General features: G+C 41.9%; 1 protein-coding gene and 1 pseudogene across 1 annotated transcript in view; one reads left to right on the top strand and one right to left on the bottom strand.

Moving 5' to 3' along the window:
- The window catches only part of LOC100692659 (thyrotropin-releasing hormone-degrading ectoenzyme), a 257,284-nt gene that overhangs the window by 148,581 nt on the left and 82,780 nt on the right, over positions 1 to 25,923 (bottom strand). Inside the window, exon 4 of the mRNA XM_019347171.2 lies at positions 9,973 to 10,099. Within this exon, the coding sequence (XP_019202716.1) occupies positions 9,973 to 10,099 (127 nt within the window). The remainder of the gene's footprint in view (positions 1 to 9,972; positions 10,100 to 25,923) is intronic.
- LOC112842645 (uncharacterized protein K02A2.6-like) lies at positions 320 to 4,686 on the top strand (annotated as a pseudogene).

The following is a 25,923-nucleotide window of genomic DNA, read 5'->3' as shown; positions in this document are numbered from 1 at the left end:
ATAAACTGCATCTTCTTTGGTTCTGACAGGGGAGCCTTTGTTTCACGTCACTCCAAATTTATCTTTCCCTTCGTTAAATGTCCTCGCTCTATTGTTGAATCCCTGTGAAAGCCATATGCTTTCAATATACATTTACCCATGCAAGTGCCTTCAGGTGGACTTCAGTATCTGGAATTAACTTAATGCACATGCTACAATGCACATGATGCAGACTTATCTGCCTGTTTTGTTTTACATGCTACTCTTCATTACTCCTCATTACCTTCTACAGTACAGTTAGTTTCAATTACATCGTTACTGTTATAGACAGTGTTGTTGTTAATGTATGTTTGGGGGCATTGCACCCCGGAACCTTCAGAGGTTTTTCAGGGTTCTCCCTGCCGGAATGTTTTGTGTGGGACAGTTTCCTGTATGTGTTGCGACTAGCTGTGGTTGTTTTGAAAAGTGGTCAGTAAACGTCCTAAAATTGGCACTTGAGTTTCCGAGCATTTTTATCCTGGGGTTATAACACCTTTTTGGCGACGAGGATAAAAGCCGAATGCGGACAGTTTTGAGTTTTTGCTACGGATTTTGCCGTCAGACTACCACTTCACATCTATGGCTACGATCGGATCGCTCACGGAGTTCGCCGAGGGAGACGGCGACTGGATTGAATATGTCGAGAGGCTGGAACACTTTTTCTTGGCAAACGACATTTCGGACAAAGGGGAAAAAAAGGTCAGTTCTTCTCAGTGCGTGTGGAGCGAGGACCTATAAGTTGATACGTAACCTGACGACGCCTCAGAAACCCGGGGACTTCAGTTTCAAAGAACTGGTGACATTGGTGCAAAATCATCACTGCCCGAAACCCTCCGTGATTGTTCAGCGGTTCAAATTCCACACTCATTCACACAAGCCGGGAGTTTCGGTGGCTGCGTATGTGACGGAGCTGAGACAGCTATCGGAGCACTGTGAGTTTGGAGGCGTGCTTGATGACATGCTCTGCGACAGGTTGGTGTGTGGTATAAATGATGATGGCATGCAGCGTCGGTTGTTAGGGGAGCCCACACTGGACTTTAAGAAAGCTTTGGAAATTGCTCAGGCAATAGAAACGGCAGCTAATAACACTAAAGACATTCGGAAAGCTAACAACAATATGCACTCAACTGAGGTGCATCATGTATCTCAGAGTGTGAGGGGCAAACCGAGGGAGCTTTTGGAGTGTTACCGGTGTGGGGAAGCACACTTTGCCAAGGACTGTGTTTTCAAAGACAGTACCTGTCATAACTGCAAGAAAAAGGGGCACTTAGCCAAGAAATGCAGGGGCACTAAGGAGAAATCAAAGAAGGAATGGAAGACAAAACACAAACTAAACACACATCACCTGCAGAGCATGGCGCCTGAGGAGGATGAGTGTGTTTTCAACATGTTTAATTTGGTTGGCTTTAATAAGTGCCATGCGGAGCCCATCTATGCCACTATCCAGGTAAATGGGAAGGAGCTACAAATGGAGGTGGATACAGGGGCCTCAGCTTCTGTGATCAGCCAAGCCACCTACCACAGCTTGTGGCACTCGGGCGGGGCACCAGCTCTCCAAGCGACTGAGATAAGCCTGAGACAGTACACGGGTGAATGCATTTCCCTGCTTGGTGCCATAGAGGTGCATGCAGCATATCAGGGTCAAGAAGCTGCAGCAACAGTACTGGTGGTGAAAGGGGAGGGGCCTAGTCTGCTGGGTTGTGACCTTCTGCAGAAAATCCGCCTGAACTGGAGGGAAATCAGGTATGTAACTGTAATAGCAGAATTACTGGGAAGGTAAGCAGATGTGTTCAAGAATGAATTGGGCACTCTCCGGGGCACCACTGTGAAGCTGTGTGTGGATCCTTTTGCCCAGCCACGCTTTTTCAAACCACGCACTGTACCATACGCCATGAAGGCCAAGGTGGAAGCGGAGTTGGAGAGACTACAACAGATAGGGGTCATTGAGCCAACAGAGTTCTCGGACTGGGCAGCCCCGATTGTACCAGTGTTGAAGGAGGACGGAGGGGTGTGTATATGCGGTGATTACAAACTGACAGTAAACCAAGCCTCTCAGCTCGACGCCTACCCTCTGCCTTGAGTGGATGACCTGTTTGCCACACTGGCAGGTGGTCAGACATTCACAAAGTTGGATATGAGTCATGCTTACCAGCAGTTGCTGCTGGATGAGGAATCAAAAAAATATGTGACAATAAACACACACAAGGGGCTGTTCAAGTACAACTGCCTGGTGTTTGGCGTTGCATCCAGTCCGGCTATCTTTCAGCGCATCATGGACAATCTTCTGCAAAACATTTCTGGTGTTGCTGTGTACTTGGATGACATTTTAGTTACAGGTAAAACAGAAGAGGAGCATCTGTGTAACCTTGATCAGGTGTTGAAGAAGCTCTCAGAAGCAGGGTTGCGTTTGAAGCGCAGTAAGTGTGTTTTCCAAGCCCCTAGCGTGACATACCTGGGTCATCGCATCTCTGCTCAGGGCCTGTCCCCGCGGGAAGAGAAAGTGAGGGCAGTAAAGGAAGCCCCGAGTCCAAAGAATGTAGCTGAACTAAGATCATTCTTGGGATTAGTGAACTATTATGGGAAATTTTTGCCTGACTTCTCCAGCATGCTTGCTCCCCTGTATGGGCTACTCCACAAAGACAGTCAGTGGAGGTGGTCCCAAGCACAGGAGAAGGCCTTCAGACGGGTAAAAGAATTGTTACAATCAGCACCGCTCCTGGTGCATTTTGATCCGGAGAAGGAGGTGGTCCTGTCCTGCGATGCCTCCCCGTATGGCATAGGAGCTGTTCTTTCACATCGCATGGAAGAGGGGGAAGAGAAACTGGTCGGATATGCGTCACGCACGCTCACAGCAGCAGAAAAGGGCTATTCACAGCTTGAGAAGGAAGGCTTAGCAATAGTTGTTGCTGTGAAACGATTTTATCAGTACCTGTATGGCCGCCCATTTACTGTTGTTACAGACCATAAGCCCCTCCTGAGTCTCTTTAGTGAAACAAAAGGCATCCCACCCATGGCTTCAGCGCTGGGCATTAACGCTGTCGGCATACCAGTATCGCATTGTTTATAAGGCGGGACCTGAGAATGCGAATGCAGATGCTTTCAGCCGCCTCCCCCTCCCGGAGGTCCTCGACCAGTCGAATATGCCCCCAGAAACTGTGTTTTTGCTGGACAGGCTGGTGAACTCTCCGGTCTGTGCTAAAAACATCAAAGCATGGACTGAACGGGATCCAGAGTTATCTCAGGTTAAACACTGGCTGCTGCAGGGCTGGCCAGCAACAGTGGAGCAGGATCAGCTCAAACCGTATGCCAAGCGTCAGCAGGAGCTCAGTGTTCAAGATGGCTGCATCCTGTGGGGTTCCCGAGTCATTGTTCCGCCTCCAGGTCGGTCACAGATCATTGAAGTGTTGCATGAGGCTCATCCAGGGATTTCTCGAATGAAAAGTCTGGCAAGGTCATTCGTGTGGTGGCCGGGAATGGACAGTGCCTTGGAAGACAAGGCAAAAGCCTGTTCTCAATGTCAGTCAAACCAAAAAATGCCACCACCTGCCCCACTCCACCCATGGGAGTGGCCTGGCCGTCCATGGTCTAGCCTTCATCTAGATTTTGCCGACCCTTTTTGGGCCACATGTTCCTGGTGTTGGTGGATGCGCATTCAAAATGGCTGGATGCCCACATAACGCCAACCATCACAGCCCCAGTCATCACAGACACACTCCGGAGAATCTTTGCAACACATGGATTACCTGAGGCAGTGGTCACGGACAATGGGCCCACGTTCACAAGTGGGGTTTTCCAAGAATTTATGGAGAGAAATGGGATCTGACATATCCGCACCGCACCCTACCACCCTGCCTCCAATGGCTTAGCGGAGCGCGCCGTGGAGACACTGAAAGACGGTCTGAAAAAAATGCCAGGTCTTTCAATAGAAAAGAGGCTCTGCCGTTTCCTGTTTCAGTATTGCATCACGCCTCATACCACCACAGGCTTGTCCCCAGCGGAGTTGCTGATGGGGAGGAAGCCCAGATCTCATCTGGATCTTCTTCGCCCAGATGTGGGAGCCAGAGTCACCCAGTCACAAAGTGGGCAGAAGGTGAGACATGATCTACATACCAGAGGCTGTGTTTTCAAGCAGGGAGACTGTGTGTATATCAAAAACTTTACAGGTGGTTCACAGTGGCTGCTTGGCGTCATTCACCACAGTTCGGGACCAGTATCTTTTGTGGTGGAGTTGCTGGATGGCAGACGAGTTCGCAGGCACAAGGATCATGTGAGAGCCCGCACGGACGGAGCTGAGAAGAGGGCTCAGAGTGGTTTGCACGCACATGGTGGAAACAGGGCTGTGGACATTGTGGGGCCTCAGAGTGGTTCACCCGAAGGGGAAGTCGTGTCAGCAGCCCCTGAGATCGGGATTGGTTCTTCAGTATCACCAGAAGGGCTGGTGGAGCAATCTAAGTCACCTGAGCCGAACCCGGCCACAGGAGCTCAGCAGCCTAGCCTGGAGAACCCAGCAGCAGGACTGAGAAGGTCAAAGAGGCAGCACAAGCCCCCTGATAGACTGAATTGTTAAAATAATGTGGTGTTGAATTCTCCCTCTCTTTCCGTACTTATGCATAATTGCTATGTTGTGGGTTTTTGCTTAAGGGGAGGGAAGTGTTATAGACAGTGTTGTTGTTAATGTATGTTTTCGGGCGTTGCACCCCGGAACCTTCAGAGGTTTTTCAGGGTTCTCCCTGCCGGAATGTTTTGTGTGGGACAGTTTCCTGTATGTGTTGCGACTAGCTGTGGTTGTTTTGAAAAGTGGTCAGTAAACGTCCTAAAATTGGCACTTGAGTTTCCGAGCATTTTTATCCTGGGGTTATAACAGTTACTGTCATATGAAAACCTCATTTCTGTTACATTATATAAAAGATAAGACAGATTCAGGAGGCCAATAAAATCCGTTCCTCACAACCTGACATCAAAGAGGTTCAAGCTTTTAACCTGACACTTTTGTGCAGCCAGGTCTGGACCACAGGATGTGACATCACCTTTAACTCAGCATGGGGCAACTTGTTAATGCTGCTAATGCTGCTAATATCACTGTAAAGGTCAGGGAGGGTGGAATTAAATGTCAGGCCTAATCTGAGGCGATGAAAACAAACAGGAAGCTTTGACTGAAAGTGAATTTCTAATGTGATGGATGAATGTAGACAGCAAGAAAGTGTCTGACATATACAATATGGAGCCTCAGTGATCACATTAGCTTGTTTGGGTGAAGAGAGGAAAAAAGAAATGTACCACTGTAACACAGCTAATTGATTCTGGCAGGTCAGAAGAATAAAACACAAACAATTATAAAGACACGAGAAGAAAAGAAGAAGGAGGATGAGATGAAATTTGACTGTTCTGAGAGGATTCATTAATCTGGGCAGGAAGAAGCATACATAGCATAGCTACATAGCAAAATGGCTGCACATATATACTGCTGCATACTGCTGCAGAAAGGCTGATGGTTTTATAGGAGGAAAGCCCAGGAAGCACAGACGAAAAAGGCTCATACTGCTATAAAGTTTCAACTGACTGATTCAGTCAGCTCATTTTTCTGGTAAAGCAGAGGAAGAAATACTAACTAGCATTAAAATGCCAAGCAAAAATATTCAAATGTGTTGACATGACACTTGAAACACTTTAAAGTGGCATGCTTTGATTAAAAACAAGCTTCCAAGTCAATTATGCAAAGCATGACAGCTGTCCTCACTCTGAAGAAGAGAACTTTATTTTGGTATAAGCTTAGAATTACTTTGACTTTAGGAGTTGTTTTTTGGATTCGTTTTTAAAATGACTGGTGAGTGAAAGCACAGTACAGTGGTGAGCACTCACATATTGTTTGCTGTATACCACACCACACCTTATGTGGGTATAGGTCCTTCGACAAGCGCCACTGTCTAACCTTTATATTAGTTACTTCCTGTTCTACTTTGGTACTCATTTCTCCCTTATCCTTTTTATTCAGTTTTACAGTGTGAGCATAAAGAGTGCAGACAGGAAGACACAGACAGGACGTTCAGAAGAAGGTCAGTCAGTAACATAACAGCAAAGTAAAATCAAGCACAACATGAACCATAAATCAAACCATATTGTCAAAATAAAGATCAAAGCTTCATGTCATCCTTTAACTGAACATTTTATTTATCAAAGCCCGCTGAAACATCAATCCATCTTGAAGGAAAAGCCCTCAGGAGAGAGTTTGATAGTATGTTTAGTCAGATAATATCACTACAGACTAGTGATGGTGGACATATCTATATCATTAGTTCCTTGCACTTAAAGTAAACTGTCTTTGCAATTTAGTGGATTTTGATTGGACTGTTTTTTTTTATTCACACAGACACAAAGTCATAATTTTAATATGACGGTGGACCGTTTATAGCAGCAGGGTTTGACAGCCCTCAGGCAGGTGTGTCTGAGGGTTGGAAACACAGGTAACTGAAGTGACACCATCATATGTGAGGCAGCCGTGTCAGAAAGGGTATCAAGAGAAAGAAGTCAATTTCATAGCCAGAAGTTTGTCTGACCAAGTGACTATACATAAAAATGACTTTCCAGTTAATTCTAGGAAGCACACCTATATTTAATTCCAAGTGTTTTTAATTAAAGTATTATGTTATTATTTATTATTTTTACCAAGACTATAGACAATGCAGAGGCATTCGTGAGCACCACAGTGTTTCCTGGCAGTGATTAGTACAATATGGTCTCTGTTACCCTTCAGTCAACACATCTTTTTGTAATTTAAAAAACTGAATTATGACAGAAAATCTCAAATGCAGCACAGCACCACTGGCTCCCACCACTTTCTTATGAAAAAGTTAAAAATATTTTAAAGACAAACCTTGGCTCTCATCTGGAGCTCGCCTCACTTAATCCATAATGTCTGAGTAAAATTTAAATCAGATTTAGAGCAATTTCCTTCTGAATGCAAATTGCAGAATTCTGCTGTGCCCACAGATAAGACATCTTATACACCACTGGAAAGCCTCCAGACCTTTTCTGAATGCTGGGCTGTATACTGAGGAGTTCTTTTATGCAAAACACACTGGACTGGAGGTCACATATTTGGCTGCCATCTCGCTGTATGTCTCTGCTTCAATCTACCACTATCTGCATCTGGAAGAAACTCATGGTTATTCAGTCTGCACTTGAGATACAACACTTCATTTGCAACCCATGGACAATCTTTGGAGCAACATCCCTTTTCAAAACTTGCACGTAATACCAAATTCTAAGATTTTCTGGACATTTCTAGCTACTAGTTCTTCTTTTCATCACTTTTGATCATTTCGTTTAATTTTACAACCTCACAAATAAAAAACAACAACAACAACAAAAAAAATAGACAAAGTGGCAGTGAGGAATCTAAAATTCAAACATATAGATTTCTTTGATTTATTGCCCATCTGAGCTGACTCTTCATCTCCTTTCAGCCTTTGAAAAATGGCTTGATAACACTTTCATTTTCATCTTTTAATAACATGAGCTGTCACACATATGTCTTCAGCTTTTGCCGCCACCTCCACGTTTACAGTTCTTCAACTAAAGGTTCAATTTGAATTCCATTAAGTTCCTCATATCCAGCAATTATGACCACAGTAGGCGTTAAAATGGGCCGGAACGACCTGGAATGATGTTCCAACACCTTCAATTAATGCACAATTAAATCTGATAGGCAGATTAATGCATGATACTGCCAAGCCAGTTAATTTTTCATGTGTTGAAGCCTGGCATTACCTCCAGTTGCTCACATGGTAAGAGGTGCACTAAATTATTTTAAAAGGCAAGGACAGCCCAACAAGTATCGTTTTGTAGTTTTAGATTTTTTTCTATTTGATTTAAACATAATGTGTTGCTTTATATTTAGCAAACATCTCAAAAGCTGAGGTATACTAATTTTGTGTGATGAAAACTTTGATGAATAGGCAGGTTTAGTAGTGTTCATTGCAGACTAAACTGGTTAGTTTACAGTATTGTGGTAAGGACTGCAGTAATGGACTACGCTGGACTGGTGCAGAGCAAGCTGTGGTGTTCATGGTCAGTGTTAAGCTACATTAAAGGGTAGCAGGATGATAAGATGGATGATAAGAAACTCATAAACACGACTCGCATGGCTGGCAGGCAGACTGTAAAGTTTGCTCTGTAGGATTTCAAGCAGGCCCAAGTGGGGGTATTTTATCTTAAATGCAGGAGTGGGACCACACCCACATCCTCGCCCCTTCTGCTCTTCAGTCTATATTTGCCCCTTCACTAATACCTGCTTTTCATGCCCCATTTACTCACAGAATTCAACCTCTAAAAAGGTTTACACACAGGATGCATAAAGTTTTTGTGACTATTTTGTGTATTAAAAATGCAACCGTTTACACTGACCTGTAGTTTGTGCTCTAGTACTGAATATACAATGACATAGAAATAGTTAAATAATACTTCTTTACCTCCGATACACAGCTAGAGACTGCTCTGGATTAATCGGCTCTCTGAAATGATCTGTTTGCCTCCTCAGATGTGGTCCCAACTGCCAATACAGCTTCAACTCTGGGCTCAAACCATGAAATACTCCGTGCTGGTGTCTTCTCTGAGTGAAACCAGAATCTCAGTTTCTCAGTCTCAGGTTACAAAAACGTGACATGTGTGCGTGTAGCCTATACGTTAAAAAATTCCTGAACTTTGTGTTGTTTTTTTCCCCCTAACAATTCCAGTGTGTAAAAGTCTTTATACTAAGTTTATGCTGTATAGAAATCCCGATAGCTTCTGTAATGTCTGGTTATATCTTTTTATATTTGACTAGCTAACAAACACAGGGCAGCTAATCAGAGCTACTCTCAGTCTTAGGATGCCACTTCAACCCCTGAGTAATTTATACAGAAAAACTACAAAACGTTGACTTTTAAGTGACTCAAAAAAACTCCAAGAAGAAGACTGTTACCACTTCAGCTTCTTCCAACTTTAGCTTTATCTTCACTTCCATTATGTGCTGATTTCCCATCAGCTGATAAAAGTTTTTTTACCACCTCGTTCAAAACTTCAGGTTCAGCTTCAGTTACATTAAGTTCTACTCATTTAGCTGTTAGCAATCTATACACGGAGGACCAAACAGTATTAATCTATTCAAATAAATTAATACAAATAATTGTCAAGCAAGCTGATAGAAGTCCTGTCACTGCCACTTACAGCTTACATTTTAAACACTGTAGTTTAGTTTCATGTCTGAGCTGCAGTGCACCAAGGTCAGCTGTCACTACCATACAAATCCATTCAGAAGCTTCAAAGAATTAACTATAGGGCATTTAAACTATTTTATGTCTGCAGTGAGGCAATCACATTTCTTTTACTGTAATTCAACCAGTTATATAACAAGAGTCTAAAAATATAAAGGATGAAGGGACAAAGTTGGCATTGAACTTCAGTACTTTGAAACCTTACTCTGATGCGTGTAAAGACAAACCCTTTTCTCCTTTAATAAAAATACACTCTGACTGTGCTTAATGTCTACAACTGCCATGAACTGACTGAGGTTCAATTCCCAGACGTATTCTCTTTGTAGCCCCCAACACGCAAAAGGAAAAGGAGGACAGTGTGCTTTCTTTGCCCCATATGAGTAAAAATTGATGAGCCTAACAGTAATTGTACAAAGGACAAAGAGTTGGCTGACTTCCCTAAAATGAGACACCCAGGAAGTGGAAGCTGTTTTTCCTTTCCTAATTTGGATCGGCAGGGGGATGGTAAGTAAACAGTGTGGTTTTTATTTAATGAAAGCTGACAGGAAATCAGACTTCAGGGGAACAAAGTATTTCATCCCAACTTTACTTCATCTCCACACAGTCAGAGAGCTGCAGTGCACACTGAGCAGATCCTGGCAAGACAATGAAGGAGACGAGCCCACATAACGTCAGAGGAAGGACAGCACGTCAGCAGCCTTACCTAGTTTAGGCAGAGAGTACTGGACTTTGAAGTAGTCCTGATAAAATCCGAGGAGCCTCTTGGTAATGTGGAGGGCGTAGTCCCCTGCTCCGCTCAAAATGGCATCCGGCCGGGCATAGAGACGGATCTGAAGACAAAGATACGGAGGAAGAAATGGAATTAAGCTGATTTTAATAGAGATGGATCTAAAAACAGATACAGAGAAAGGAAATTGGAATTAGTGTATGCTCAGCTCTACAGAGAACAAAATGAAATTAAGCCACTTTTTTTCACATCTATACGGAAAAGGAAATTAAATTTGGCAGATACAAACAGGAGAAGGCTGCGTGTATATTAAACCCTTCAGGGGAAATAATACAATCAGAGAGAGTTTAAGTTTATATCTGCAGAGAGGAAAAATTACATTTGAGAGATGTTTTCTTCAAAATTTGCAAAGAAACAAATGGAATCAGGTCCGTGTTAGATGGGTCACATCTACAGACAGAACAAGTGAATTGGGTCGACTTCATATTCTGCTCTCCAGACAGAACAATGGAGTCTGGTTGATTTGGTTCAAATATAAAACAAGAAAAAATTGATTTACAGCTGTGAGCAAGAATATCGACTTTAGATGGAGGAAAAAAAATACAAGAATGTTAAATGTTCTGCTTCAGGTGGATTCCAATATTTCACACAGTCTAATGATCAGTGTGGGCTCATTATTGGACAGGGGTTGGAGCTGCTGCATCATTTATTTATAAAGGACAGTTCACCCCAAATCAAATTTACATATTTTTCTTTGGACATGTAGCAATATGTATCCATTCAGACTGCTTTGCTGTGAGTTGCCTGGTTGTGGTGATACCTGCTGTAGAGCTGTCAGCACTGTTGAATCTAATCGAACTGAAGAGCTCTCACTTTTGGGGAGCTCAAAGCACCAAAAATACACAATTCTTCTTGCGTTCACATTCACTTACAGTACTGTGCAACAGTCTCAAGCCCCCGCCCCCCCATTTCTTTATGTTTTGTGTCCAAGGAGCCTGACATTTTGTAACTTTTAAAGTGCTCCTCAGTAAGAGTTCTGCAGGCTTTCTGGATGTCTTTTTTTTCTTCGACATTGTTATAGGAAAGCATTCAGGCATTAAAAAAAGGAATGAACCAGTGTTGTGTCTGCACTTAACAGAAAATTGATCAAAGATCAAATTTTAAGTTGTACATGCACTTTGTTATTAATTGCCTGTCACATAAACAAAAAAACATAAAAAATATCCCCATTTCTTTAGCTGAATTGATGACAAATGCCAAAGATTACACAGTTTGAGTGGAGTAAAATAGTAATTTTGTACCAGCAAAGTAATCCCCACTGGGAAGCCTGAATGGGCTATTAGCCAAAAAATTCCTATTCCTCGGTGCACAATTGGGAAAACTGGACAAGTGGAGAACAAAAGTAAAAACCTCTTTGCTAGGAAAAATTCAGACCCGACATGGGACCCCAGAGAGGCATCTGGACTTGAACCATGGCCACACTAGAACTGAACTTAAGATGAAGGTCAGCAGGTCTTACCTGGTGGTCAAAACTAATAGAATTATAAATGCAGAAAAGTTTCATCAGACATGGATCCACCATACAATACCAACAGTGGCATTTTTCAGCACCACCACCAACGACAACAATACAAAAAGCCCTTCTGTCACACGGCAGTTCTGTGCCTATCAGCAGGCTGTGGTGGTTCAGTGGTCAGGGTGCTGACCTCCAGGATGACATGTTGACAAAGTGTGTGTGTGAGACACTCCAACTCATCACTGTTCCTGGGATTAAAATGATCATCTGCTGTTTCGAAAGTGATTCTATTATTTGGTGAAGATGACAATTTGTACTTGAGAAGAGGTTCTTTTTTTGTGCCTCACAGCTCCTGACAAGCTGTGGGTAAAAGCAAAATCACAGCTTTTTCACTCCAGAGCTGTGACAGCAGCTTCATTTCAGTCTTTATTTTTACCCCCTTTCACATTGCACACCTTCGCCAAGATACACAATTCCAAAACACAGTGTAACATATTGAGTGACTTCTAATGAAATACATTTTAATTCATGCAGTATGGACTCGACCACTTGTACGCTCATCTGTACACAAATCCAAAGTGGGCCATGGGGCATTACGAGATCCAGGTTGAAGTGCCGAGTTTCTCAGTGCTTTGGATTCACTCATATAAGTATTACTTGCCCTTATACATCAATCAGCATAACATTATGACCACCTGCCTAATAATGTTGGTCCCCCCTTTGCTGCCAAAACAGTTCTGACCAATCGAGGCATGGACTCCACTAGATTGCTGAAGATGTGCTGTGGTATATGCACCAATATGTTAGCAACAGATCCTTTAAGACAGGGGTCCCCAATCCCAGTCCACGAGGGCCAGTGTCCCTGCAGGTTTTAGATGTGTCCTTGATCCATCACAGCTGATTTAAATGGATAAATTACCTTCTCAACATGTCTTGAAGTTCTCCAGAAGCCTGGTAATGAACTAATCATGTGATTCAGGTGTGTGGACCCAGGGTGAGATCTAAAACCTGCAGGGACACCGGCCCTCGTGGACTGGGATTGGGGACCCCTGCTTTAAGACCTATAAGTTGCAAGATGGGGCCTTCATAGATCAGACGTGTTGGTCCAGCACATCCCAAATGCTAGACTGGACTGAGACCTGGGGAATTTGGAGGCTCATGATTGTGCTCCTTGAACCATTCCTGAACCATCTTTGCTTTGTGGCAGGGCACATTATCCTGCCAAAATCAGGGAGTACTGTTTCTATCAAAGGGTGTGCATGGTCTTCAACAATGCTTAGGTAGTACATGTCAAAGTAACATCCACATGGATGGCACAACTCAAGTTTTCATAGCAGAAGACTGCTCAAAGAATCACACTGCCTCTGCCAGCTTGCCTTCTCTTGTCTTCTCTTCTGACACTTTTCTATCAGAACAAGCATTACATTTTTCAACAGTTTGAACTACAGCAGGTCATCTGTCGGGTCAAACCACACAGGCCAGTCTTCACTCCCCCACATGCATCAGTGAGCCTTGGCTACTATGACTCTGTTGCTGGTTCACCACTGATCCTTCCTTGGACTGCTTGGCAGATGCTGACCCTTGCAAACTGGGAACACTCCACAAGAGCTTTAGACTTGCTCAAATCCTTACACTTGCCTACATTTACTGCATTTAACACTTCTTCTAACATAAAATGCTTATTTGCTCTCTAATATATCCCACCCAGGAACATGATGAAGAGAGGATTTGTGTTAACCTGCCAGTGGTCATTGCAATGTTATGCCTGATTAAGTTCAAGTTTAATGTCAAAGTTAATGTCAGCAGTTTGACATGATCCTAAATTTTAAGGTCGACGATAGATAAAAATTCTGGCTTTATCCTGAAGAAAATCAATATTTGAATCCATTTTTTACTGCAATTGATTCAAAAGTTCTTGATTACCTTTAAACTACAACCATATCCAAGCCACAACTGTGAACCTCGTGGTGGTGCCACCAGAAACGTTGGTGTGCAATCCTCCCACCAGTACAGTATCTTAAATGTTTAGCCTTTTAAAAAGACTAGGCTAAACGTCATAATCAAATCATCTGACAGACCATCCTACAGGCTACCAGCCTCCGTGAAGCCAACCAGAAGAAGGACAAGGGATCTCAAATAATGGTGCATTGTGGTTTTTAGTATTTCAGCCACCATCAAACAGAAGTTCAGGTGCAGTGCAGAAGTTCAGTGTGATTATTTACACACATTACCAATCACACTGACCAACACATTAGGAGTTTGTGTCCGACTGTGAAGGAAAAATAAAAACAGATTTTGCTCTTTTTTTAATCTGACTTTGATGCCAACTTAGTGTTTGTTAGTGTGCTGTCAGTCTGCTGCCCTCTTGTGATTCTGAAGCTCAGTCAAAAATGTTTCACTTCAATGACTCCCAACGGACTCTTTAAACTAAAGTGATTCTTTCAAGCTCACAGACAGACATCTGCTCCATCTGAGTCAATTTTCATTAAAAAAAAGCAATTTGGCAGGTCTGCAAAAGAAAATTAGCTTCTGCTGCTGCTTTATTCAGCAGGCATCCGGTGTTTGAGGTCAGCTGGTCTAATCTCCTGGTGCAGCTTTCATAGAGAAACAGCAAAGCTCTGTTAGCAGCAGCCACCATCACTTTATTACACAAAACACTGAATTATGAGGCTCAGTCTCATCGGTGGTGAGTCTAAAATCTGTTTCTGTCTGTGAGAGGTGCAGGTGGAGAAATCTCTGTGTGCAAGAGACAAGACTGAAAATGTGTGGTCCCTCGGGCGACACTGCATTAAAAACAGAGATGATTCTGTCATGGAAATCAGTGCATGGGCTCAGGAGCACTTCCAGAAATCACTGTCTGTCAACACAACTCACCGTCCCATGCACTGACGCAGGTTAAAGCTCCATCATGCAAAGACGATTCTGTCTCTTTAAGGTTCCTTTCCCTCCGAATGAACCCACTGATCTAACTGAACCATCTAGGCAATAAAATACATGACAACTCCTTAAACTCTACATGTTCATTTCTGACTCACAGACCATTCTTGACACAGTTAGCAACAAGCATATCGGGCATATTCAAACAGCCTACAGCCCACAAAGCCAACAAAGCCACGCAGTGCCCTTTTTCTCATATTCAAAACCAAACAGAGATCTGAAGCAGACGGCACTTTCCACTGCAGGAAATGAACCTTTGTTCTGCTTTTGGTGTACTAGACTAATTTTCAGTTTGATAAATGCAAAATCAAATTGCACTGTGTCTGAAAGAAAGAGGACAAAGTCAGGACTGGGCTTCAAACCAACCAACAACCAACTTTATGACTGCCACAGAGATAACGCTGCTTCTCTGCCAGCAGACTTCAGATCAGTTACTTTTGTCGAGTTCTGCAGTTACCTTGTGAACTTTGCTGATGGTATCACGTCTTGGTATCACTCCATGAATAGCCGCTTCAGTTACATTCTCTACAAATACTTGATGGATTTGTTGATTGATGCAAAACATTACTTATTAACCACAGTGTAGGACAAACAAAGAAAGAAATTGCCTTAAAAGCTTTTCACCGAGAATTAACAATTACTGTAACTTATGGATTAACCTCCAGCACAGACTGCAATGTTGACATGGGACATCAGTACCTTAAACTCGTCTCTTACAGTCTGCGATTACAAAGAAGCACCTTGGTAAGATATTTTAGCCTTTTTATTTATGTAACTTACATTTTCTTGATTTCCATCCTCATGTCAAAAACACATGAAAAGACTTCAAAGAATTATAAAATTTAAATTTTTGAGAGAAAAAAAAACATCCATAGATCGACAGTTCTACCAAAAAAAGAAACCACACTCACAAAATCCATATGTCATTGTAGATAATCCTCACATGTCTCCATAATGAGACTGTGATGACGCCTTCAGCTATAAATCTCCAGCTTGTAAAGCAAAGAGAGAAAAGCTGGGCATCACTCCTGAGAGAAACAAACTGTTAAATAATGTCTTTAAGATGATGGGAGGTGCTCTGACCTCAGACGGCTCTGTTCAAGTATGTAAAACGTTATTCTTCTTAACGTGTAAAGCTTTATGAGCTGATGAAGCCACAGAGGGAGCACGGTGGGTAGAGTTTAATGTGTTTCATGAAGCTTAGCAGCGAAACACTGACACAATCACATGTCTGTGGTGTTGCTGTTTCTGGTTTCAGGACTTTTCAGGTGGACAGATGCAATAATGTGATCATAACATGTGAGGAATTAATTAGTTTCAAGTTAAAAGTGGTGAGAAGTAACATTTCTGTGGCCTGAATACTGAACTGTATTAACTACATTATCTCACTTGGAGCTTTTCTCACCATTTTCTGACTTTGACCATCTGAAGCTGACTGAAACACTACAGAAACCTGCCAGAGAGACACGAAAAGAATGAAACGTGCCCTTAAAACAAGCTGCCAGCTCTCCTCTCTGTGTTTGTGTGATGGATGGAGCAGTTAATCAGACTGATCCTCCAGACTAATTATACACAAACAATGTCAGCTGACAGATAGGGGTTACCATAGCGACGGGCAGCAGTGATCTCACTGATCAATACACGTGAATCAGCGTGTGTGAATGAAAATAAAGGACAAATTAAATGTGTGTGTGTGTGCTGAATGGTTTCACTGTCAGGGAGAAACCAGCTCACTGTCAGATGAAGGACAATAAAGACTGGCTATCAAATACAGCACACACACACACACACACACACACACACACACACACAGCAGCAGCAGCAGCAGCAGCGGCAGGTAGATGTACATATAAGATAAAAAACACATGTTATTTTCCCCATGAAGACACACAAACTCAGTATGATGTAATACTGCTGTATCACTGCTGGCTTATCACTCACACACACACACACACTGTCCCAGTACCTCCGCTGCCTCTCCTCTCTGAGCTTCACTTCCACTCTAATAAATTCTGTTTTCAGAAAGCTGTGAAAATACGTTGAAACCTGTTCAGTGGTAACGCTGCAGATCTGCTGCTACGTGGAGTCACAGTGTTTGTGTCGCACACGAGCTGCTGTAAACCTGCACAAATACCAACAAAGGCAGGTCAAAAAACGTGTTAAGCTGCCTTCTACCGAAACTACACGCACATTTTCCAGGCAAAGTCGTACACAAAGCTGCAAATATTTTTTTCACATGTTCGGTTCAACGCGTTGGCCTAAAATTAATAATCAACATCTAGTCAATGAACATTAGTTCATTCCGAGCAGGAACATCCAAGATTCAAAAATAAAGCCAATGCAGATGAGCCATAAACTGCAGTTCCTCCAGTTGCCACTGGAGGCTGCTCCAAAAGTGAGTCAGGTGGCTACTTTAGATTTAGGAGGAGAATGAGGATAGTTGTAACTGCATCACTTCCTCACACTGCCAAACTGTGTGAGGAAAAGTAAGTGGGCTGATCAATCCAAATATCAATAGCATCGAAACCAACGCTGGTATTGGTCTTGGACTGATACCAGGACAATAGGATCGATAATTTGTTTCTATCCTCCCAGTTCAGTTTGTAGCCCACTGAAAATATTTTGATCAGTGCTGATGAATTCAGAATTATGTTACCTTTATTTTTTAAAGAGTAGTGCCTTAGGTAAAATGTAAGACACATTATCTTAGCTAATTTCAAATGACCATGCTGCTGCAGCTATCCAAATTATAGCTGACGGGGTGCAGATGGTTGTAACATCTTTTAAAAAGTGCTGAAACTATCCCCATGATGGCAGCTAAATACATTTTCCCTGTCCTACTCTCTTTTTTCCAGCGTGCCGAGGCGGTGGGTGAGAAAAACATTACCACTGTGAGGGCTAAATAAACCAAATGATACTGAGCTTCTTTTAGCCTCGTGCAGCTGAGGTGATTAAAAAGACAGAGGTGAGGAAGACACTGACGTGTTGGTCATTGCACAACAATAATAATAATTAAGATGTACATTTTGTGGAAGGAGGTTAAATTCCTTGTGATTGACATGAGTTTATTAATTCAGGGATGTTGTTGAACAGGTTAAAGAGATTGCTACTTGTGGAGGACATCTTAAAATTCTAGCTCAGAAATATTTTGTTATATATTAGTTGTAAATGCTGAAACAACAACGTCCTTGGTCTCACCAGGTTCATCAGCACAGCTGGAGCCATTTGCTGCCATCAGTGTCTCACTTCTCTTAACCAAACTGAACTCATGTCCGTGCTTATAGTGTTTGAACCTTTTGGAAGATTTTAATGAAATTATCTTTTTTGCAGTTAATTGTACTCACAGAGTCTCTAAAAAGTCTGTTCCCATAGTGCTAAGTGAACATCGAGTATTTAATTTGCATGTTATTTAGCACCAATTAGCAGATATGTGTGTCTGTGTGATCTGCTTAGAATTTATGAATGCAGCTTGCTAAACAACTGTTAACTAAGCATGCCACTCTCCCATGTAGAAATGCTGACTTCTGGCTCCAGTGCCAATACATCACAGTGACTACATCCAGCTTTCATACATACAATGCAGTCCAGTATTATTAGCCAAATAAGTGGTTTGTTTCGGCCACCACATCATGGACATGAAGTCTGGACCCATCTGTTGGATTACATCAAATGAAATTGTGCTAAGTTATCTCTGGAAGACTGTTACGACCCGGCTCTGATAGCGGACAGAGGAGGTAACATAAACGATACCCGCACGAGGGAGATCAGTTTAGAAAAAGGTTTATTACAAGAGAACTCAGGACTTACAAGAAAACCTATAGCGCTGATTACTACAAACCAAACAACCAACACAAAACAACTAGCTCACGTAAGGCTTAACCAGCAGAAATTAAAACTGGCCTCATGGGCTGTAACACGGCTAAATGCTACTCAAGCCAAATCTCACCACTTAAACAGAATTTCACAAGCAAAGCTCACAGAAGGAAGCCTACGGGGCAGACTGCATAGTCAGTTCAAAGCAGCAGCCCCTGAATGAAAGTTCTTCAGCCTTTTGAGGACACAGGTGTATACAATTGGTCACTGATTGGTCTCTCTCCCTGGAGGTGCAAACCACACGTCCTCAGGCAGCCAATTGTCTGTGTGGATTGTCACATTCGAATTTACATGGAGGAAGGCTGGCACGGGTTCCCAGCCAGCCAATTATCTGTGGGTGTTGTCATGCTTGAGTTTGCTTGAAGGAAGGCCGGCTCACTTCTTAAAAGGCCAGGGGCCGTAACAAAGACTATAACCAGGGGTGCACATAAGTGGTCCGCAGGTGCGCATGCGCTGTCAAAATAAAAAATGCACACCAGAGGAGGACAGACATTTGTTTAGAACTCTTAAGAGTTCTAATCAACTCTTAAGAGTTCCGCACCTGCGGACCACTTATGTGCACCCCTGACTATAACCACACTGTTGATCCCCTGATGTTTAATCCTACACCATGAAGTTGAGACCTTGTTTTTAGCAAACTCTCACACATGGACAAACTGCTTCGCATGACACAAAATCCTACCGAAAATGCATTTTTATGACTTTTCATCAAGCACTGTCTTGGAAAAACAAAAATTTTGATTGCAACAGTTTAACTTACAATCAAATAATTTTCTATCAGACTCAACTGTCCATTGGCTTCTATGCTAAATTACAAATTATTGAATGATTAGACACCAAACTAAGATGTTAACTTTTATCAGTTATTTGGGTTTTACCCATGTATGGTAAAATAGAACTGCTGGTTTAATCCTGAGTTGGTGTTTGGATGACCTCAATCCCCAATTTTAGCTCCAAACCTAGCCTAGGTCTAGCCTCAGCACCTCAGAGAGAAAAAAATGTTTTTTTTATTAATTCTTGTCAAACAGAAAACAAATTAAATATTTTTTTTCACTGACTCAAAATAATTAACATTTTTTCCAAAATGTCCATATTGCCTTTCTGCAAAACAGGCTCAAGTTGAATTATCACCTTTGAAGACTTTGAGTTCAGAGGGCTGAGAGGTGAAAGACACACTGCTGTTGTGTGACAGTTGTTTGAGTCAGGACAATTTGACTTTGAGGCAGCTTTTGAACCAATACTGTTTCTCTGTATTGATCCGTCTGTTCTTTTTTGGGAAAGGAGTGTCATTCATCACTATTCCTCTCTTGATGCTGCAGCTGTCTAGTTTACAGTGAAAACAACGGAGGTGGCCTGCCAGTATGCCCAGAACATGCCTGAAGTCCAGCTAAAGACTGGACAAGGCAAATAAAATATGACCACCAAACTGCACACATTTTAGTCTTTGAGAGTGAAGAAGGAGCAGAAATCGCACAAGTGGGTAAACACAGGAACAGACTGAAGAACCGGGCAGGAAAGAGCAGAAATTCTGGCAGAAAAACATCCTGTGAATCCTGTAAGATTCACTCCGTGTGTTCCTGTACCAAAGCAAACACAAACAGCCTGTACTGTTTATTTGCACAGAAGAAAAAGAAATGAATGTAAAAGGCCCCGAGTTTGGTTGAGATCCTACTTAAAGAGGCATGCTGGACGGTAGAGCCTGTGGAGGGAATTTGAGGCCAGATTCAGGTATTTACTCCTGCACTCAACTAACATCTTTAGTCAGTGTTGGCTGCCCATATAAACATGTTTTTAAAAGATTTTCACCAAGTGAAAGCAGCTGGAAGACTTTGGATTTATTGACCATAATCTTTATAGACTTTAAACACCATCTGACCCAGACTAGCAAAGCCAGAACAAGAATCACACTGAAAACACTAGCCCACATTTAAACGATAATGAAAGTTACAGATGAAGGAGAACAAAATCAACAGAAACTGTTCTGTTAACATAATATATATTTTAAGCTTTGTAACTAACAGATCTCCTATCAAGCCTTTTATCCCTCTGTAATCACTTTAGCCACACTAGCAACATGGCTCTTGGGATTGTAATATCAGCTGAGTTTATTACATTTGTTAGCAACAAGCATTTTGTGATACATTCATGAAGCAGACTTTAAATTTTGGCTGGCATTGATGGATCCTTTTGGCGGGAAGATTGTGAAAACATCCTCTGCAGTATCAGCTGTAGGTGATTAATAGTAATTCTCTAAAGAATAAATTCCATTTTTTGCAGTTTTTTGCAGAACAGGCATCTGTACTTAGACAGGTCCAGGGTCTCTGCAACACACTCCCACCACGACTGCTTTCCTGTCACCTGATCCAACTCACCAGCAGGTTGTGATTTATTCATAGCTGCGCACAGCCGAATTTCCAGTGTACATCTGCAGATCTGACTGCAAGATTCCAAAAATCAGTCATCGACCTGGAATCACACCTGACTGGCTTGGGAGTGTCTTGGAGGTGGAGGCTAGGGATAAGAGATGTCAGTGCATCTTGGCTTAAGCTGCTGTCATTTAACCCAGACCAGGGCAACTGGCAGAAAATGGATGGATGGATTTAGACAAACATCTGTAAACTGTAAACTATAGAGTAAACATGGAAAATTTGCATGGAAAGTGTGCGTAAAAATAGTCTTAAGAACACACACGCACTTAAGAAATGCAGTTGCAAGACTATTTATGAGGTATGCATATGGGCCAGTGTTATTTTTACCACAGAGAATATGTTAATGAATCAGTAATTCTAAATCTGTATATCTGTGCTATCTGAACACTGCCATGCCCACATTTGTCTACATAAGGAATAGCTTGTGGTAGATCATCCTGAAATGCAGTGACAGAAGAGCATGAAAATTTTACTCAAAACCGGAAATAAAAAGAGCCTAAGGAGGAAGCCACAGAGAAGAGGAAAAAGTTTTGTATGAAAGTTTGAATAGTTGTATGAATGGTTTTGTATGAAATATTTAGAACTTCTCTTTGTATTTTTCTGTTTTGTATAATTTTTTAAAAAACTGAAACCAAGTAGTGACAGAGTTACCTAATATCTATTACATTAAAGGGTACTCACGTTAAGCTCGAACAGGGATTCTAAATTAATCTGGAAAATACCGTATTTTTCGGACCATAAGGCGCACCAGATTATAAGGCGCATTAAGCGAAACAAAACAGTCAGATAAGTCAAAATTTACTCAACTCATTCTTCTTGCTTCCTCCATTTCCATACCATTGATTCATTAATGTTGAATTCTCTCGCAGCTGCTTTATTCCCATGTTGTTGCAGTATATTAATGACCAACTTCGTATTGTGGATGGATTATCTCAGTTGTTCTCCTGACTGAAGTTTGGTCTGTTTACAGCATCCTGCGTTGTGATCACATTTGTCCCTAATCATTGGGAACCCTCCCATTAACAAGTGGACAAAAGTTAGCATTCATTCTCCAGCTCCACTGTGTTTATGTTATCCTAACATAGCTGTGTCGCTAGCGATCACGTAGCACATCATTATATACCAGCTAGTCCAACTTCAGTAACCCTACAAACGTCACTGCTGTTCAGTTTTCTGTCTTCATTTATGTTGGAAGTGATAGCAGAGCTGTACGTTTTAATTTTTTCAGAAATCTCTCAGTCAGAACATGATATATCATGTTTAGGTGGAAACTAGCGAGCTAACTTTCTGCTAACTTATAACTCTGTTAAATTTCATAAATTCTGTTTTCATGGATGCCTGGATGTTAAACTTAATTGTTACACCTGGTAAAACAGCAACGCTGATCATTTTATTAAAGATGAAAGAATTCAGACAGTTTTTAACTCTCAGTGATGCCGCAGTGTTCGTTTGACTTTGGGACCTGAAGCGGACGGAGTTTGGACCCGGATTACTCCGCGAGGCTCCTGACTATGGTAGCTGTAATGCTCCAACAATCCATCAAGCGGTGTGGCTTTGTAGCAGACCAAAGTCATATTAAAACATTTTTTGACAGATTTTTGAGCGCTGTGTGCCACATAAAATTGGTTACAGGTCAATAAGCACAACCGGAATTCATACATAAGGCACACCGGATTATAAGGCGCACTGTTGATTTTTGAGAAAATTAATGGATTTTAAGTGCACCTTATAGTGCAGAAAATACGGTAATCACATCACCTGACAGACATGCATACTTTGATTTATTACTTATTTAGTTTAATCAGAAATGTCTCTGAGATTTGGGGTTTTGTTTTGTTTTTGTTTTTTTACTTATGATTTAGTCCATGTAAAGCCCACACCATCTCACAACTTTATAACTTTTAGTCAATAAGAATCACATACTCTGATTTAAGTTCTACAAGCCCAGCTCACACAATCTGTTTCTCAGGCCTGAAGTTACTGCTGGTAAATAACTTCATTTACTACAGCCCATATTGGTAGTATGGGACACTGAACAAAGCCAAATGGATCCTGATGTTAAAGCAAAGCAATGAATCTTTAATGTGCACGCATGCCGATTAAGTCTTACCTGAGCCGTTTCACAGACCTGAACATGACAACTTAATAGCTGTGTAACAAGTTTCATTAAACGGAAACTTAAAAGCTCTCTGATGCTGTAGTTGACCTGTACCAAACAGATTAGCTTTCTGTCATGCAAACATAATGGAAACTTCCCTTTAGAGCTCCATCACTTCGAGATTTGGCTTGTGCTGTAGTTGCCAGCCTCTGGTTCAGTGACATTCTGAAGCTTCTGTTCCCTGAATAGGACTCCAAATTTCTGCTGGCACAAGCATCAAATGATGACAATTTTCTTTGAAAACAGAAATTGTCTCACACCAAATGGATACACTGTCTGCAACCCCATTTGAAATGTTCTACCTCCTGCATCAAATCCTTTTTGATGCATCCTATGTTAGAAACTTGTAAAGCTGAGGCTGCAGTGAATGTGCGTCACTCTGTTTGGCAAGTGCATGAAGGCATCCCGCTGTGCAGATGACTGATACAACTGGGCCAAAATACATGAAGTACCTGAAGCGACATGTGGACCAGGTTAAAATTTGCAAAGGGCTCATTTTGCCTCCTGGGCTTTGATTTGAATGTTAAGTCTTGTGAGCAAAGGTTTTAGACTACATATGCTAGGTTGATATTTTCACAAATATATAATGAGTAGCAATTATCTGGGTGGAAATGCATTATTGATGTCAGAGGAGAATGTCTAATAGGAAGGCAACAGTGACTGAAATAATCAGTTGCCTCAGCCAATTATGCAGAAGAGCATCCCTTAACATACAGCATGTTACATGTTGAGGACCACACTGAGTGCCACTTCTGTCAGGTGAGGCTACAGTTCACACATGATCACCAAAACTGGACAACAGAAGACGGAAAAAGTTTGCCTGGTCTGATAAGTCTTTGCATGGTAGGATCGCAATTTGGCATAAAACAACATGGAAGCTTGGATCCATGCTGCCTTGATTCAGCACTTCAGGCTGCTGGTGCTCTAATGGTGTGTGGATATTTTCATGGAGAGCCTTGGACCTCCTTACTTCCGCCAGCCAAGCATCATTTAAACAAGTATTTTAAAGTATTTTCAGTGACCATATCCATCTCTTTGTGATCACAGTGTACCTAGCTGCCTCCCACAGGATTCACAGCCTCTCCACGACGCTGACTGTATGTTGTAAGCATGTTTTTGATTGAACTTGGTGTGGAAAACTACATATGGCTAGGGATGGGTATCGAAACCCGGTTCTTGTTGAGAACCGGTTCCCACTGTTTCAATTCCTTGGAATTGTTTGCCATTTTTGCAAACGATTCCCTTATCGATTCCAGTCGCCCCGAATGACATCACCACGTTGCGGAGCGTCATTTACCTGGCAGGGCGCCTAAGCGGCTCAAACGCTCAAAAGTTTGGTTATACTTTACGAGAACGGATGACAACAGGGCAACTTGCAATACTTGCAAAGTAGATATTTCATTTAAAGGAGGAAGCACTACGAATATCCAAAAGCATTTGCTCACAAAACACGCGATAACCTTAAATGAATGTCGTGTTTTTAATTCCGCTCCGGACTCGTGAATCTCAACCCAGCAGCAGTGGTAACGTTTGCACGTCATCTCCCGTTAATGCGGCAGGAAAACAATCAGCTAACAGTGCATATTATGTTAGCGCGATCTGCCTTATTACAAAACCTGCCGTTACTGTGCATTTAGGTGACCATGATGAGAGAGACAGAGTCTGGCTGGCTCAGATGCTGGCAGTTCTCGCTGCAGTCTACCGGTAGCGTCTCCTTTCAGGCCAGGATAGACGAATGTCACCGAGCAGTGACTAAGTTTGTGGTCAAAGGCTTGCACCCATTTGCCACAGCAGATGCCCCCGATTTTCGGGAAGTGAATGTGTTTAATTGTAGGCAGGGACATTACTGGATATTCTTGTGTAATTGCTACAGAATAATTTATGTTATACTTTGTTATTGCTACAGAAGAATATTTATTTTATTATTTTACATTTACAATTTTTCTCCTGGGGACCCTGTGACACCCCATTGAAGAGCCGTAGACTGTGGATCTCTTAAGATCTCACTGTTGGGTTTGTAAGGCCATGTTACTCCTAAATTTCTATCTTGTTCAAAGAGAAGATATAAAACAGTTCTAAGCTAATCGACCTTAGTGTTCTCCTTTTTTTAAAAATAAGAATCGATAAAGAATCGAATCGTTAAACAGAATCGAAAATGGAATCGGAATCGTGAAAATCTTATCAATACCCATCCCTACATATGGCTGAAGAAAAATATTTTTCATTCGATTTAAGTTTAAAAATGTGTGCTCAGTAGTAGCAGTAATTTTGAATTTGTCTGCAGAGCTGACAGAAAAGACGTATGAATCCCAGAAATGTAAGTGGCCACACAATTGAAGCAGAAAACTGCTGCAACTCTTTTCTTGATAGGTAATCAAGCAGCTTGTACCACATCTATTTTAAGAGGTTCTCAGAGTTAAACTTTCATGAAATTAATATCAATTTTTAATATACTTCTGAGCTCCAGTACAGGGAGGATATAGCTTATGTAGAAAAAAAAAATTGGGGGGGGGGGGGGGGGTCTCAGTCAGCTTATTGGGTTAAATTGAGTAAAGATATGTAATCTGCAGTTAGATTTTTTACAGGTTTCAGATTCATATTCAATAAAATACCATGAGGTTTCCAATCCCACAAAGATAACTGACACGATAATATTAATACCAGTACCTAAATTAGTAAATACTGCAGTTTATTAACACTAACCCAAATACTAAAGCTACTGTAATCACAATGCCGCTGTGTTGCTGCACTCCTCTCCAGCTTCCTCAGCAGGACTGGTTTCTTGATGAAAATTCAGACTTTTTAAGGCTCTTCTCCTCTTTTACCCCACATTCTCCTCCCTCCACCAGAACTCATCTCAGAGCACGGCAGCCAGCAGAGTGAATATCAGCTCAGAAAGTGGAGGCTTTATTGAAATCGTAGCTTCTTTCGGCGCTCTGACAGCAAGCTTCTGAATTGAATATCATCTCTTGAGGATTCCTAAATTGCCTCCAGTCATGTTCTCCCGGGTGACG

This window comes from Oreochromis niloticus, linkage group LG17 (assembly GCF_001858045.2).
Source record: "Oreochromis niloticus isolate F11D_XX linkage group LG17, O_niloticus_UMD_NMBU, whole genome shotgun sequence".
Taxonomy (NCBI): domain Eukaryota; kingdom Metazoa; phylum Chordata; class Actinopteri; order Cichliformes; family Cichlidae; genus Oreochromis; species Oreochromis niloticus.
Note: the sequence above shows the minus strand (reverse complement) of the source record. Positions and strands in the feature narration are given on the sequence as shown.